Source organism: Ascaphus truei, chromosome 9 (assembly GCF_040206685.1).
Source record: "Ascaphus truei isolate aAscTru1 chromosome 9, aAscTru1.hap1, whole genome shotgun sequence".
NCBI classification, from domain to species: Eukaryota; Metazoa; Chordata; class Amphibia; order Anura; family Ascaphidae; genus Ascaphus; species Ascaphus truei.
The window spans coordinates 29,910,766-29,928,667 of record NC_134491.1 but is presented as its reverse complement, the minus strand read 5'-3'; the positions used below and the strand labels follow the sequence as shown (position 1 = coordinate 29,928,667).

At 45.8% G+C, this 17,902-nt stretch overlaps 1 protein-coding gene across 6 annotated transcripts in view; it reads right to left on the bottom strand.

Annotated features, from left to right (window-relative positions):
• The window catches only part of PCNX1 (pecanex 1), a 127,915-nt gene extending 110,978 nt beyond the window's left edge, over positions 1–16,937 (bottom strand). For 4 of the 6 annotated variants that reach the window (XM_075614209.1, XM_075614210.1, XM_075614211.1 and 1 more), the window contains exon 1: positions 16,558–16,937. In XM_075614209.1, the coding sequence (XP_075470324.1) occupies positions 16,558–16,710 (153 nt within the window). In that variant the 5' untranslated portion in view covers positions 16,711–16,937. The remainder of the gene's footprint in view (positions 1–16,557) is intronic. The other 2 variants (XM_075614213.1, XM_075614214.1) reach the window with 1 other exon arrangement.
• Positions 16,938–17,902: the final 965 nt, after the last annotated feature.

Sequence of the window (17,902 nt, the reverse complement as noted above, 5' to 3'; positions counted from 1 at the left end):
GCATGGAGGTCATTAGTTATTTTAGTGAGGGCTGTTTCAGTGAAGTGAGCAGTGCGGAAGCCAGATTGTAGAGTAGGCCTGCACAACTCGTAAAGCGAGAAGGGCCGAACGGCTCCAAGGAAAAAAAATTTGGGCCGCACGGGTAAAATCATCATCATCATCATCTCTCCTCCAGCACCTCTCATCATCATCCTCATATATCTCCCTCAGCACCCCTCATCATCATATCTCCCCCAGAACCCCTAACTATCAACCTTTGCGATACTCCCCATCTATCTCTCATACCCCCATCTCTCCCCCTCACCCACAATACTCCCCCTCCACATCAAACACATAATACTCCCCGCCGCACCTCATCCCCTCTGCACACCACCCCCCCGCACCACGCCTCCCCCCTGCACCTCACCTCCCCCCCCACACCTCACCTCCCCCCCCCACACCTCACCTCCCCCCCCACACCTCACCTCCCCCCCCCGCACCTCACCTCTCCCCCCCCCGCACCTCACCTCTCCCCCCCCCGCACCTCACCTCCCCCCCCCCCGCACCTCACCTCCCCCCCCCCCCCCCGGCGTGAGAGGAGGGGTGAGCGGCTCCCGGCCGAGAGAGGAGGGGGGCAGAGCGGCTCACGGGGGGGGAGAGTACGGGGAAAGCTGCCGCGGGCCACACATTGAGTGGAGGCGGGCCGCGTGTTGTGCAGGCCTGTTGTAGAGGGTCTAGGAGAAAATAGGTGTTGAGAAAATGGAGCAAGCGAGAGAATGCAAGACGTTCAAGGAGTTTAGAGGCAAAAGGCAGGAGGGAGACAAGTCGATAGTTAGAAAGACAGGTAGCGTCAAGCTTGCTGTTTCTGAGTAATGGTATAACTGTTGCATGTTTGAAGGAGGATGGAAAGGTACCAAAGTAGAGGGAGGAGTTAAAAATGGGTGTGAGCGTAGGGATTATAGTAGGACCAAGAGATTTTAGGAGATGAGAGGGAATGGGGTCAAGAAAGCAAATGGTAGAGGGAGAAGAGGCGAGCAACAGTGACACATCCTCCTCTGATTAACACACATTCCCAGATAGCTCAAACTCCTACATCCACCACATCATGAATATATATTTATGCCAAAATGAGTGCTACTGAGCGTAGCAAATGCATACGTACAACAGAAGACACGGGTGCCCAATGCTACATCAAATTGACAAAACCACATGGGAGGTTCTGGCAACTTGCTGAAATGGACAGGACTCACTGCAGTTCCTTCCCCTCATACAGAGGTAACAGGAAGGGTTCACAGTTTTAGTGTTAGGACCTGCATTTTTGGTTTACCTTGACGTTGGTATGCAGGCTTACGACGCTTTGGCCAAAGGGTTTAACTAAAAAAACAAGTAATTACTATTATTATTCAAGTATTTAAACCTTATACTCATTACCATATATGTTTTGTCAATTTGATGTAGCATTGGGCACCCGTGTCTTCTGTTGTACATCCTCCTCTGAGACAGTGGAAAGAGTCAAGGAAGGCAGGAGGAGACTTAGGAAGCAGAGTAGGAGGAGGAAACAGAGGGGATGTTCTGACGTATGGATTCCACCTTTTCCTTAAAATAGTCAGCAAAGTCCTGAGGTGAGATGGAGGAAGAAGAGGCAGCTGAGGGTGGTTTGAGTAGAGCGACAAAGACAGAGAAGAGTCGGCGTGGTTTAGACTTGTGCGCGTTGATTAGTGAAGAAAAGTAGGTTTGTTTAGCTTGAGGGAGGGCAGAGTTGAAACAGGATAGCATACATTTGTAGTGAAAAAAGTCTGCGAGAGTGCGAGATTTCCTCCAGAGGAGTTCAGAGGAACACAGCATGCGCATGTGGGAATTTAGTGCTAGAAAAGAGTGATAAAACAGGCGCTACTTCGTGAATGAAATTAGTGAAAAATAAATGAGAAAGGTGGTACAGATAGGATTAATAATCCAACCCCTTGCTCAAACCTCACTGGTGGGACCTGTGTCACGGGTTCCAAGGGTTAAGTATTGCTCAAAACATCCAGGGGGAGCATGTGGGGAGATAAGAGAACAATATATACAATATAAGTGCAGACGTCAAGTATTTTATGGATATAAAAGCAGTGTCTTGGCTCTTATGGTTGATCTACTCACAGGAGCAAGGTGATATTATGAGCAGTTGGCAAATTGGGTTGCCACCCTTGAGGATATCTATGAGCTGTACCCCCCTAGCGATTCTCCGTCGGCAGTGTATGTATAGAGAGAGGGAGAAAACTACATAGTGCGATCAATATGATAGTTTATATTTGAAAAAACACAATAAAAATGCGCACTTACAATTTTCACAAAAGTTAAAAGCATGTATCACAATATGTGAATGGAGGATCTCCCGAAACAGCTCACCGCCTCCTACAGGTCAGTCTGCTGGCTTCCACAGCTCTGCGTCCTGGACCGGAGCTTCCTTCTGCGCGCCCGTCTGCAAGATGTGACGTCACTGCATTCAGAGCTGGTTCTACGGATCGTCTCCAAGACCAAAATAGGTCCACTGGTAAAACTCTACGCGTTTCGCCTCAGCTACCAAACAGAGCTGTGGAAGCCAGCAGACTGACCTGTAGGAGGCGGTGAGCTGTTTCGGGAGATCCTCCATTCACATATTGTGATACATGCTTTTAACTTTTGTGAAAATTGTAAGTGCGCATTTTTATTGTGTTTTTTCAAATATAAACTATCATATTGATCGCACTATGTAGTTTTCTCCCTCTCTCTATACATACACTGCCGACGGAGAATCGCTAGGGGGGTACAGCTCATAGATATCCTCAAGGGTGGCAACCCAATTTGCCAACTGCTCATAATATCACCTTGCTCCTGTGAGTAGATCAACCATAAGAGCCAAGACACTGCTTTTATATCCATAAAATACTTGACGTCTGCACTTATATTGTATATATTGTTCTCTTATCTCCCCACATGCTCCCCCTGGATGTTTTGAGCATGTGGGAATTTAGCCAGGGTCAGGAGTTAGAAGGGTGAGGACGGCAGAGAGAAAGCGGGGCATGTAGATCAAGAGAGGAGGAAAAATCAGAGTTGTAGTTCCTGACCAGGTTGTCAAGGTCTGTAGCAGAGACAGGAGAGGGAGGAGCGTAAAGTGGACTCAAAGACTGGTAGGTTAGAGAGCAGGTTTCTGCAGAACCGAGGGGTAGATGGAGGTTGAGAAGGGGAGAAGCGAGATAGAGAGAATAAGTTGAGGTGATGGTCAGAGAGAGGAAAAGTGGAAATGGAGAAATCAGAGAGAGAAAAGTTTTTAGTGAAAACCAGATCTAGGTAGTGGCCATCCTTGTGGGTGCTGGCTGCAGTCCACTGTTGAAGGCCAAAAGAAGAGGTTAGAGAGAGAAAGCGGGAAGCCCAAGGGAGAGAGGGGTCGTCAATGTGGCAATTGAAGTCCCCAAGGAGAAGAACACGGGAGTCTGAGGAGAGAAAAAGATCCAGGATTCAAAGTGAGAAAGGCAGAAGGGGGGTGAGTAGAGGTAGGGGGGCGATAGATGACCGCGACGTGGACAGGGAGAGGAGAGGAGGAACATACATACACATACATACGTTAAAGCGGCGGTAGTGGCGTGAAAACGTACTTTTCGCAATCTTCCCCGTGGGCCGGCTCCACGCTCACTACCATGCGCGCGGCCCTAGTATAGGACGGCTGGCTATCCAAAGCCAACTATTAGTGCAGCGCCCATGAACGGCCTAAGGTAGCCAATTTGAATGGTGAATTAATTACAAAAGGTTGTTTTTTATGGTCAGCTATGTAGGATTGCACATTTAAGTACTGTAACTGCAAAGTAGGGAAAGTGACTCACTTAATTGTCATTTGTACAACAACCCTATTCAACAGTGGGCTATGATTTCCAGGTGCGGATAGGAGAATTCTTCATCACAAGCTTTCACCATAAACGGTCCTAAACTGTTACATTATAATGTTGGGTATTCTGACTAATGTAGCTTTAAGCAAATGAGTAAGTACTACCAACTTTGCATTGGGTGTAAAAATCAGGTCAAAGTAGAGATTTCAGCACAGGAGGTTAAGCAGTGCCAAAAAGATTAACAATGGAATTACAATGGAATTATACATAACACAAAACACAGTACTTGTGTTCAAGGCAAACATTTTTTTGGTTTGGCAAAATCTTTGCTAAATTACAATGAGACAAGGCTGCTCCAAAGAACATAATATTTATGGAACATACTGATGACTAGTTCTATGTTATTCTGTATTTGCAGCCATCCTGTCCACTCTGAACTCATTTACACAAGTTGCTTTTACTTGTTTCCTGACTACACGTCTCGATTGTTATTTTATTTGCCTTTTTTTTTCATCCTCTTTAGGGGCGCTTAAATAAACTAGAGTGACAGCATTATTTCTCAACCAATATACACAAATATAAACTGTTAAGGTGCTTTTGCCTTAGATGACACACAACTTCACTTTGGACAGTATATCCTGTGATATATTTAATTGTACTGTACAAAGTTTACTTTTTATTGTATTGTACAGGCTTCACCGAAAGTTAAAAGGGCTTCTTCTATAAGCTACGATAGCGCTGAGCCGTGCCTTCTGCACGGAAAATCCCATTCAAGTCAATGGGGCTTTCCGTACAGATTGCACGGTTCAGCGCTATCTGAGTTTACAGAATAAGCCCCAGTGTTTTCACTTTCTTGCAGTTCAGACAACACTGTGTTTACTTAAAGAGCCAGTCTCCCCCAGGATCCAAGTAAACCAAGAACATTGCATGTTTTATAGGTTAAATGGAGGCGCCTGACACCTGTCAAAGTTTAAAATGAACAAATACATATCTGATTTTGTTTTTGAAATGCGCAGTTGACCCTACAGTGATATTTAAATTGTGCATTTTATGTCGAAAAAGTGAGCCCAAAACCCCAAATTAAAAAATGGTTGCTAAGCCCCATGTCCCCAGGTGACATTAGTAATACAAAAAAGGTATACAGAGGCACGCTATATGCCAATACGAGTACAAAGTTATACAGAGGCACGCTTTATGCCAATACGAGTACTGTACAAAGAAAAAAAAAAAAAAAGAGAGAAGACATTGGTGCAATACAAACTAACCAATCTAATACATAACTAACCGTTATGTTCCAAATAGCGGCATATAGTGGTATAGTGTAGACCAGAAGCTTAGCTCAAGTCATCAAGTCACCACAAGTCAGGTTTTCAGGATATCCCGCTTCAGCACAGGTCTTGGACTGAGCCTCTGATTGAGCCACATGTGCTGAAGTGGGGATTTGCTGAAAACCTGACCTGTTGGGGGAGCTTGGGGACTGGAATTGAGCACCTCTGGTGTAGACAAAATATGGAGGCACACAAGTAATTATGCAAAAATGCTAAGGTTTACTGCATAATACAATAGTAGGCAGAACTTGGCAGTAAATCTTAGCATTTTTGCATAATTATTTGTTTGCCTCCATCTTTTTTCTCCACTAAGTGACATTAGTAGACTTCCATAAACCTTACTGCAGAACAGGACAGCGTCTCTGATATGACGCTTTGAAGTCTGCCTGACAGATTGGTGCTTCCTGGTGGAGAGCAGAACTGGGAATAGGCAGCAGCAGTTGCCATGTGAACACTACTGCAGGCTTCAAGCCTTAAAAAAAATATATATATATATTAGAATATCATAAACAACTAGGAGAAAGAAAATAAAGAAGGCTGCTAATTTGCTTTAAAGGACATCTATTAAATTCACTTTCAAGATAGGACACATTTTGGGGAAACCACACCTTGAACAACTGAAATGTAAATAAACGCACTCTGATCTTTGTACAGCAATTCTAATGCCATCATTAATAAAATGGAGAAGCTTAGTTAGCGGATATGCATGAATTCAGCACACCTGAAGAAAAGTATAATGTTACATGTTCACTAGATACAAAGAAGTAAACATGTTATTTTAACCCTGTCGCTGCCAGGGGCCACAACGCAATGCAGGGTCAAAGTGTTAAGAGAGAATCTTTCTAAATTAGTCAATTACATTGACAAGTTTAATTTGTTTTATCTTTTTCTTTAAATGAGTGAATGGTGTATAAGCTTTGTAGTTTAGATATTGCGAGCATCTTCACACTAACTGCTGACCATCTTAAATTTGAACTGTGCTTAAATTAAAAAAAAAAAAAAAAAAGGGACATTTTCCTATAAGCATTCAATCTCAGAAGTACCTCCTGGCTGTGTTCCGCACTGACCCGTTATTAAATCGGCCCAAGACAATAGCTGCAGCTATGGTAACCGTTGGAAAACCAATCAGTGGTGGTCGTCTGTGTTGCGTTACAGACGAGACGTCTCAGGAGCAGAGGAAAAACATAGCACTTTCTGATTGCCAGTTACTCAAACAGTAACGAAAGCCAATGCAAGATTACAAAACACAAGCATCAGCAATAACATGGCGTTCTTTTCTTTCTTCGGTTTAGATACATGAAGCTCAAGATGTGTGCCGGGGTGATACAATATAATTAAAAGGTGCAACAAAGTGGAGTTGTAAGATCGTGACAAAGCAAAAAGTAACAGAATAATAAGTAACAAGGTGAAATCATTAAGGCCTCGGCCATGTTTACTGCTTGCTGGCGGAAGCGTGCTGACGCGCGCTCCCGCTCAGCACTGAGCCCCTATGGCCGCAATTAGAGCGGCTTTAGTAGGGGCTCACCTGCGCTTCCGCGCGCTTGCGGAAGCGCAGGTCTTAGGGGAATTTAAAATTCCCCCGCTTGCCGGCGCGACAGGCCGGTCACGTGAGCGGTTCGCCCAATGAGGGCGAACCAGCTCCATGACGTCACTGGCCCGCCCCCGGCCCGCACCCTGACGGCCCGTGCGGTAAGCAACCGCAAGGCCAGGGAAAGCACCCGCTTTTCCTGAGCCTCAGCCAGCGAGCAAGCAGGGAGCATGGACTCAGCCTAACTGTCACAAAATGGTTTTATATCATTTAAAAATGTTCAAGTTCAACACCTTTGCAAATTCAAGGGAAGAGGCCTAAAACTGCAAGTAGTACAGTAGGGCCCCGCTTCTTGGCTATCCGCCAATACGGCAGTACCGAGAAGGGGCCGCCATGTCTATGCATGTGCAGAAGGGGGTCCGCCGAGTTTGCGCATGCACAGAAGGGGGAGCGGACGAGTTTGCGCATGGGCAGAAGGAGGGGGACTACAAGTCTGCGCATGCGCAGAAGGGTAGGAGACGCCGAAAATAGCCGGTTCCGCTTTTCAGCGGTGCCATGGAACAGAACCCGCCGTGTGAGCGGGGCCCTACTGTACAACATTATTACAGGGTATCCAAAATATATTCCTCTTATAACATATCAGGCAACAGCTTATACCCACAATGCTTCTCTACAGCTTAGACATCCTGTTGCAGTCTTCCCACACAGAAGAAATAGGTAAAAAATAAAAAAATTATTAATTCACATGCACAAAAACAAATATGACAGAATACACATGCAAGAACTACCACCTAAAGTTGTATAAAATATGCTTGCACTGAATATCCTGAAGCTAATGAATATATTGTTATTTTTAAAGTAAGAAACATGTACAAAGTCTGTGAATGACATTCTAGTTTATCATTCCACTGGCTTATCGCTCTTAAAGACAGTGATCAGAATAGAGAAGAACCTCTTGTGCTTTTTACCACGGCCACACGATCCCTTATATCCAATGACCATTTATTTGTGTTTCTAGACCTGTATTTCTCAGCCATCTCCTTGAGACTTCCCAATCAGGCCAGACAGAACAAATAATCAACGAATGACCAAGCATGTCTTCACTTTTTTTATAAATACGTAAAGCCAGGGGGGCACAAACTTTTTGCCCTGCGCCCCCCTGCCTGCTCCCCCACAGTACCTTCTCCAGAGTGTAACATCACGTGGCCCCAAGGCGTCATTTGATGCCGCATTGCCATGACGACGAGTGTCAAATGACGCTGTGGGTCATGTGACCACACAGCATCATTTGACACCACTTTGCCATGGCGATGCATCACGGAAGCCATCTGAGCTAGGCTAAGTCCCCGCCAGTGGCTGCTGCACGCGTGCCTTGCGTCCTGGCAGCACCTTAACAGCTTAAAACCACGATCTGCGGTTTGTAGTGAGCGATGGGAAGAATGGTGGCTCGTGGCCAAACCATTGGTCCAAGCTGTCTGCCCTCGTATTGGCTCCAAGCGCACCACGTGAGCGCATCGCCGCACAGGAACACAATCATGTCTCCCCTGCTGGCTGACGCACCACCGCACTGCGTGAGCCAACACGCTAGAAGACACTGCAGCCTGCCTTATTGAAATTTGTGACTGGTGTGCGGCGCACATGCCACCGCGCGCGGCAGCAGTGGCGCCACCACCCTAGCCTAGCCTGGAAATAAGCGAATTACAGAGGCCTTGCGCGGTCCCCATGGCATTTAATTTAAATGCTTTGGGGAAGAGTGCAGGGCCTCTAAACGCCGCGCCACCCAGTTTGCGCACCCCTGCATTAAGCGAATGATTAGCTCATTACCATTACCTCTAAAACATGACCTGGCTTTGGTGTTATGACTAAAAGGATTGCCCGCGCGTTCGTGACAGACTCCTGGCGGCCAATGGTAGTGTTCAGTATTGAAACTACCATTGGCTGCAAAGTACGGCGTCGACACTGCTGCAGCCGCGGGAGTCTTTTGAAACGGTGATCTTTGGCTGCAGCGTGACGTCTATTTCAACAGCCGATCAATGTACAGACGATTACTTTGATTGGCTGCTGAAATTGACCAGAGACTCGGCAGTGGGGACCGGGGGAGTATTACCAGCAACATTAGCAGGAGAGTGTGTGTGTAGCACTGAACAGAAACGCTCAATTTGATACAAAGTCATATCCAATCAATCTGTTGCAGTGTGATACTGCCTTGCCACTAGCACAAATACTAGCACTCTGCGCCCCTGCAAGCCCGGCCGCCCCCCACGGATCATTCCATCTGCTGGGGATGATCACAGGTCGTTGGGTTGCAGGAGCGCGTGGCGCAGGCGCGCATGGAAGCAGGTAGCAGGCAGTGTGAGCTCGGCCTAAGCCACCTTTGCTGAAGCAGGGATAGCCTTACAACCTGAACTCTTGGTGGCCCTTAAGGACTACAGTTGGCCACTCCTGATCTAGAGGCATTAAACGTTAAAACATAAGTTAGGCCGTGTTCAGGGTGGCTGCAACGCGAGCGTGCGCACATCCGTCGCAATTTCAGGTTGTTCGGTGGGAGTGTTCAAACTGAAAACTCCACAGGCGGCGAAGTGCAGCTTTATGATATTTGGGGCTGCAGTCTCGTCACGTGAGCTGGTTCAGCGAACCAGCTTCGTGACACGTTCGCCCCTCCCCCCGCCACCAAACGTCACGACCCGACCCCTGCATCCCGAACACAGATCGCTGGGCTGCAGGAGCACCCGGGGGAGGAGCGCACGAACGTTCGCGTCCATAGCAGCAACCCTGAACTCGGCCTTAGAAATAGTCTAAGTATAAACAGAATATGTAACAAATGGTCACTGAATAAATGACACATTTGTCTTCATCCCTTGAGACCTCAAAAAGCCACATCTAAGGCCACATCCATAGAAGGACAGGCCGTGCTGAGCCGTGCGGACGCTCCGCGCTGAGCCAAGGCATCTTCAATGAGGATGTCTTTAGAGGGGGCTCACGCGAGCGTCCGCAGGCGTGCTGAGGAGTTTGATTTTTCAGCCGACAGCCAAGCTGTTTTTCAGCGCGCTGTCGGCTTAAAACATCCAATCAGAGCGAAGCAGCGTCAACGTCACGTCGGCGCCGTGACGTTGACGCGTCATGGGCGATGGCCCAGCGACGTCACTGCCCCGCCTCCCTCTGCCTCCCGATCGCGGACGCTGGCTCGCCTGCATGGGCATGAAATCGCTCATGCTTGATCAGGTGAGCATCAGCGTCCGCGCGGCTCCACATTCTAGACGCAGCCTTACTTTGTTCTGCTACTGTGATTAACAGATGTCACAGTATGGGGGAATGACAGACAGACAGACAGACAGACAGGCAGGCAGACACACAGAGCGAGTCACACAGAGCGAGTCACACAGAGAGAGACACACAGAGAGAGACACACAGAGAGAGACACACAGAGAGAGACACACAGAGAGAGACACACAGAGAGAGACACACAGAGAGAGACACACAGAGAGAGACACACAGAGAGAGACACACAGAGAGACACACACACACAGAGACACACACACACAGAGACACACACACACACAGAGACACACACACACACACACACAGAGACACACACAGAGACACACACACACACACAGACACACACACACACACACACAGAGACACACACACACACACACAGAGACACACACACAGAGAGACACACACACAGAGAGACACACACACAGACACACACACACACACACACAGAGACACACACACACACACACAGAGACACACACACAGAGAGACACACACACAGAGAGACACACACACAGAGACACACACACAGAGACACACACACACAGAGACACACACACACAGACACACACACAGAGACACAGAATATCTGTAAAACTCAAAACAGATCACATACTGCAGGGATGCGCAAACTATTAAAGTTGCGCCTCCCTGACCTCTTGGGTCGGCGTCAAATGACACTCTAGGTCACATGACATGCAGGCAGCATCATTTGACGGCACGTTGCCATGGCGACGGTCATGTGAAGTGACGTCACATGGCATCGGCATGGCGACACTTCATAGCAGCCTTCATAATCAAGGTAAGCGAGTTACAGAGGCCTCACGCGATCCCCCGGCATAAGAGCGTGGGACCTCTGCAACCGCCCGAGGCCCTCCAGAAAAATCTCGCGCCCCTCAGTTTGCGCACCGCTGATATACTGTACACTTGCTTCAAGGAGAAAAAAAAAAAACTATTAACACAGGACTTGTTTTGATGCGGAGTTAAAATCTCCCGCTGCCAAGTAAATAGTTCTAAAGATTACATCTTCTTAAGCGATTAAAATTCCTAATTTCTAAATCACTAAATTAAGTTTCAACATTCATTTCAACATTTTTATCTTGATTTTGCACACGATTACCATGCAAAGTCTATTTTACAGAAATAAAAACATTTTAAATCAGATGTATGATGCCTGTAATTAATTTCTTCCCCTTGCTGTGCTCAGTAAATGTAATACGTTTGTAATGTCCTTTATGAATGAAGTACAAATAGTTGCGATATTGTAAAGGAGTATTTCAGTATTAGCTGATTATTTTAATTTGAACTAACAATTGATATTATAAAACAAGCTTTCAAGAGCTCTCCTCTCTTCCTTAGGTCCGGAGGCCATGAGATCATCAGGTGCGGCTTCCTACTGGCCAATGTGACGCGGGAGCTTTCCACTTGCAGGAGATACCGGCGCCCGCTACAGAGGTAAGCATCTCTGAAAAAAGGGGGGCCCCAGAGCTCAGATTACTGGCGTTCCGCTCCGGAGATTCCCTGCTTCAAGCTGATCATTCGGACTGTGCTGAATCAGGGATATCCTGAAAACCGGACCTGTTGGTGGCCCTTGACTGGAGTTGGCCGTCCCTAATCTAATACTAGACAATTGATTTATTGTAAAATGCTGCTTTAAAGTAGATTGCTAATCCTTTTCCCCCCCCCTTGCAGTTTCATCCGATTTTAAAAGGCCCCTAGGCCGCATTCGTGTTCACATGGCAACTTCTACCTGCTCCTCTCACTCTTCACCCCAGTAGGCAGCACGGAGCTATTTTCCATGCAGACTTTATTTATAACATATTTTACCAGGAAACAAAGTCCATTGAGATTTTCACATATCTCCTGGGTACTTATCATAGAACCTCTTATCCCGAGTCTCACAGATAATGGTCTTTAATGTTCACGGATGTCACAAAGTAGGAGGGTCCTAGCAACCATGTTAACTTCGGTTTGGGGCTCTGTGTGGAAAGTTTACAACACAGTGAGCAAGGAAAAGTCTAGGTGAAACCAGACAACTTATTGTATAATTCCGACTTACTAAACAAAAGATGAACTGCACCTTCCAAGTGACGTATTAAATAGGTTAAATGTAGCTGATGGACAAAAAAAATGGATAAGAATTTTTATTACTTTTAACATCCTATTGGTAAACAATTGCCTGCGTTAATATTGTTCAATCTACAAATTAACTGGTAAATAAATGGTTTTGTTCTTTGTATGTATAGTAATGATATTATTCGTCAAATAGAGGAACATAAGAAACGGATGTGGAGCTGAATACAATGAAAATGTTAATTTTTCACAGGATACAAATAAACAAAATTGTTACTTTAAGGGTGATTACAGTTTTCTGAAGCCAATTGCACGGATATGTTAACCAAAAAAAAAACAAATCTTTTTTACATCACTGCCTTTAAAACAGGGCTAGAATCTGTGCTACTGTAGCCGATTGCACTCGCTACAAGAACCAGAGTCATCTTGTTTCATTTATCACAGCATCTGAAATGCATTTTAGCTCATTACTAATCACAGGGACTTTGGTTTTGCTTGCAAAAATCACAAATCTATCTTATTTCCTCGGTAATTTAAACGGCAGCAATGACTAAGATGACGGAGTAGTTAATTTTGAGAAGCAGTGTGGAGGCTTGGTACGGAATTTTAAAAAAGCATTTAAAAATCTTCATTAATTAGGGTTATAAACAGTGTTCGACAAACCTATACATTTGCACGCCCCGGGCGAGTGGATTTAACATCGTGGCGAGCTCCTATTGGCCCACACGTGTGGTAGATTTTTTGGTGATTTGTCGACCACTGGTTATAAATAACAAATCAAAGATTGCTTCCTCCTGACAAAAGAAGATAATATGAAGAAACTGATCACTTTAGCACAGGTGTGGAAATCTCCAGTCCTCAAGGGCCACCAACAGGTCAGATTTTCAGGATATCCCTGCTTCAGCACAGGTGGCTCAGTCCACCGCGACCTGTGCTGAAGCAGGGATATCTTGAAAACCTGACCTGTGTGTGGCCCTTGAGAACTGTAGTTGCCCACCACTGGTCTAATGTTACAGCTTTCTCCTATGCCACAATTTGTTATCCATAGTAATACGAGGTTATATTGTAGTTGGTGCGTTCCACTAACTTCAGGATAGATTCAAAGTCAGCCATTATGTGAACTCAGGTTGAGCTTCGCCGATCGATCACAGGCGAACATATCGATAATCATCTTGGGTAATTCTTTTTCATTAAAAAGGTATTCAAAAGTTGCATATATTAAAACAAAAACAACCTGAAATAATCTTTATTAGACAGTGAGAAAGCAAGTCAACACTGCAAGGTATACGTTCATGTGGATTCAGTACTATGGAGACGATAATAGAAAGACAAGGTCTCACTAAAGGAGAGATGTGCAGCTTATACTATATATAGATCTTGTGCATTTACAGACATGAAAAATATATAGATGCCAGCAGCACTAAACTTGAGGAGACAGGAGAAAAGGGAATTCGGGCCAAGCCCTTCAAATCAGCATGAAGACCCTATAATAACTTGCGTTCTTACAACACAAGCACATAAGGAGATTCTGTAGACTTTATAAATACAGAGGTACACTGTGCTGTAGAGAAGTTGTATTTGGGGCAGCTATAAATACTACAAACTAGAAATGACACCTTTAGGCCGCGCTTATAGTGCCGGCGACGCAACCGATGACGTCACCCGTCGCCACTAGTGAAAGTTAAAATGTATTTTTAAGCAACGTCGCTGGCAACAAGGCCAGTGACCTCACGAAGGGGGCGGGCAGCGCTCACTGATTGGTTTAGAGACAGTCATATGTGGCGACTGTCTCTAAAAAAATCTAATTTACCCGGCTTCACAATTTTTGGTCGCTCTGTCGCGCTTACTATAAGCGCTTGCAACAGTCAATGGATTTGTTTTGTAGCGACGTCGCCAGGTCCCCGCTGCAGCGCCCGCTATGGTGGGCGCTGCAGTGACAAGAACCGCCCCTTAATGGGGCCGGGCCCGCTTGCTGCCTTACCCGCCGCTATGTGCGAACAGATTTCCCGGAAGACGGGAAATCTGTGCTCATAACTCGCGATGGAGCGCGGGGCACACCCCCCGGCGGTTCAGCCAATGAGGGCATACCTGCCGGGTGACGTTGTGGCTGCGCCCCCACCACGCTTCCCCCGTCTTTCCCCTTGCAGCTCACTGCAGACCGGGGATCTCGGCTGCACGCACCGCCATCCACGCAGGCAGGCGTGCAGCGCCGGCACCGGGGCCTTATTCAAATGAATAATTGTAGTACAGATGCAGATGGGAGGCACTGTAAACATGGTGCCAAGGTCCTAGAAATGGTATTTCAATGTAACATTTCTTGGTAGGGTCTGTGCAAACAAACAACAACAGGTATTCCAGTAAAGCTACAGAGAAACTACATTAGAAAATGGGCTTTAGTGTATCTCTAACCACTTATTACAATAAACCTAGTAATGAGTATCAAAAAGGGTGGAAGTTAAATGCATTTCATGTGTTTACATTAACTACCTGGCACAAATGCACTGAAATAGTTATTGTGCAACCAAACGTGCTTGTGATATTTAGCCAATCTAGCAGACGAAAATTGCAAAATCATAGCAATTCCAAACGGGAGGGGCCTGGAACAGGATCCAACATGGTAGCAAGGACATTGTGTAATATATCTCAGTTGTGGGTTTTTTTCTGGTAAATAAACATATCAGGTGAATGGTTGCTATAAAGTGGGTTATATAAAATGCACATCGATGTATACGATCTACCCATGTATGCTAAAGCACTGTACCTCATTTACTCATTTGTATTAACCCCATTCACTGCCCGATGTAACAGGAACATTGAAAAGTCTTACAGTAAGGGACAGGATGGGGGACAGAAGCTGTATAATAAATACTATAAAATGTTTCTGAGCTTCGACAGCGCTGGGCAACTCAAAAAGAGTGGCATGAGCCATTCAACCTCAGCCAACACACTATAATCTTTTATAGGACCCAAATGATAGCATTGTGTACGTTTGTGTGTGCGTGTGTGCGTGTACACATACACACATACACACATATATTTATTTTTTAAGCCCTTGAGCAAAAGTAAAGTGATCGTCTAGGTTTGTTCTCTATGCATTAGAGAGCATATATGAACACCAATAAAATATGCATGTAAACAGGGCGTTTAACTATGCCACTACAACATGGTTGGCTTATACTGCAGATGAAATTGGCATCTTTAATACTATTTCCCCCCCAATATTCTGTTTGATATACATACTAGCTATACAATAACATACTGTAACAGGATAAATAATAAAAGTGTAACAGTCCAAATGTCTTTGGCGATGTCAAATGTCATCCTTATAAAGCGCAGATAATTAGCAAGTTTGTACCACGCTTATTTAGCACATTTACACAAATCGCTTGTTTAATTTATGCAAATCTTTATAGCATGTTATGCAGAGAAACCTGCAACAATCACAAGTCCCTTGACAGCAACGGGTTTAACAGTGATCATTACACAACCAAAACACTACACTGCTTGAAGAACAGCATACACTTGCAAACATTATATACTGATAAGGTTTCCTTAAATAGTGCTGATGGTGTGCACAGCGCTGTACATGGAATTTTGCAGATAACAGTCCCTGCCCTGGAGAGCTTACGTTGTAAATTGTAGTTAATGAGGCACCGGGTGATAAAGTGACTTGTCCAGGGTCACATGGAGACCCGACACGGGGATCCAAAAGTGTTTACCCGCTTCAAGGGCACTGACATTACCAATGCCGGTTCTTTCTGTAGCACATTATCTCAATACAGACAATATTTAATGCACTCATTAGGGCAGTGGTTTCCAACTTTTGTCGGCCAAGGAACCCTAAGTGAAATTCTGAGGAACTCCCAACCCTCTCCAATAGCGCGTATGTGATCAGATGCAGTGTAAGGAACCCCAACCCTCTCTAATAGCGCGTATGTGATCAGATGCATTGTAAGGAACCCCAACTCCCTCTAATAGCGCATCTGAGATCTCATGCATTGTAAGGAACCCCAACAATCTCTAATAGCGCGTCTGAGATCTGATGTATTGTAAATTCTTCTGTATTTGATACAATTTTCAAATTAACAAAAAAAATGCAGGGAACGAATGCCCGGGGAAGCCGTCAGGGATGCCAGGGAACCCTTCATTAGCAGCAGTGATACTAGACACTGTGGTATTAGGAGTATTAGTGGTATAACAAGCAGTGATACCAGACAGTGTAGTATTAGGGGTATTACAGAAGCAATACTAGAAACTGTGGTATTAGTGGTGTTACCAGTAGTGATACTAGACACTGTGGTACTAGAAGTATTGGTGGTATTACCAGCAGTGATACTAGACCCTGTGGTATTAGGAGTATTACCAGCAGTTATACTAGACCCTGTGGTATTAGTGGTATTACAGCAGTGATACGAGACACTGTGGTTATTAGGAGTATTCGTGGTACTAGGAGTATTCGTGGTATTACAGCAGCACTGTGAGGACAGGCCGCGGGCGCTGTAAGGCGGAGCAGGCCGGGCACACTCACCATGTACAGGGTGAAGGGGAAGCAGAGCAGGAAGAGCCAGGTGTACAGGTGCAGGGTGTTTACGAAGGTGCTCTGGTGGGGGTCGTAGTACCAGCCCCCGGTGATGGAGGCCCACACTCCCTGCCGGAGGATCTGCAGCGTCTGGGAGCCCATGGTCCTCCCTCACCCGCCTCAGGCAGCGCCCCTCCCGGCCACCTTCACCTCCCCAGCCGCCGCATGAAGGGGCCAGGCCGACGGGAGACGGGCCCGAGCGGCCGAGCGGCGGCCATCTTATCTCCTCTGTGTCCCGGGGGGATCTCGGGTCCTCCAGCGACAAGCGTCCTTCGCGTGCAGCACCCGCTCTCCCTATATTGCAATCATAGAGAGGAGGCTAGAGCGGCTCCAACAAACAGCAGAGACATCGGCCAATAGTCTATCGCCACCTTGCGGCGATTAGCTATATGGCAGCAGCATTGAGTTTTGTATTACCCCTGTGTAACCCTGCTCTGTTATACAGGGGTATTCCTTATGTGGGCCCAAGACAAGGAACTAAGTCCCACATTATCAGTGTATCAAAGTATTCTTATATGGCAGTGTATAAATGTCAGGGTGATCCTGATGATTATTTAGAGGCTATAAATGGTGTACACCTGCGAGTCTGTTGAAGTATTCTACACTTTTTAACAAAGCACCATTGCAGCGCAAAACGCGTCAGAGTACTCCTGCCACCTTCCAATGTTGTCACCCTTTCAATAAATTGTATTTTTAACCACTTTATGTTTGCTTAGCCCCAGTTTGTGCATATTCTGTGCTTAGGGTTGCCAGGTGGCTTCTCCAAAAATACTGGACTCAATGGTGAAAGGTGCGTCAGGTCACTATGTCCAGGGAGGAAAATACCGGACACATGTCCAGTATGACAGTACCTCTCATATTTTACTGGACAGAGTATCCAAATACAGGACAGTCCATGTTCAATACTGGACACCTGGCAACCCTAGCTGGGCTCTGTTTTTTGCTCCAAAATTGGATCTTTTCCCGGCGTTCCTTATGTGGTATCTTTGCCTGTCTGTTAACAGCTGACAATTTACAGCTGTTAATGAGTATAACGACACACTTGAAACACATCTGACTCTTCTGCGTAGAGAATAACCCCCTAAAAAAAAGTGTGAGGGCCCAGGATGCTTAGAAGAGGGTTTCAATGTGACAGTAGGAACATACACACTGGGAGATACCAAAAGTGATGGGGGGGGGGGGGGGCACAGATAGGACAAATAAGACTTTTAGAGGCCCAATGCCTAAATCTTGGTCATTTTGTTTTACACACCTATTACTGAATTGGAGTCCTGAAGACAAATTAATCAATTGA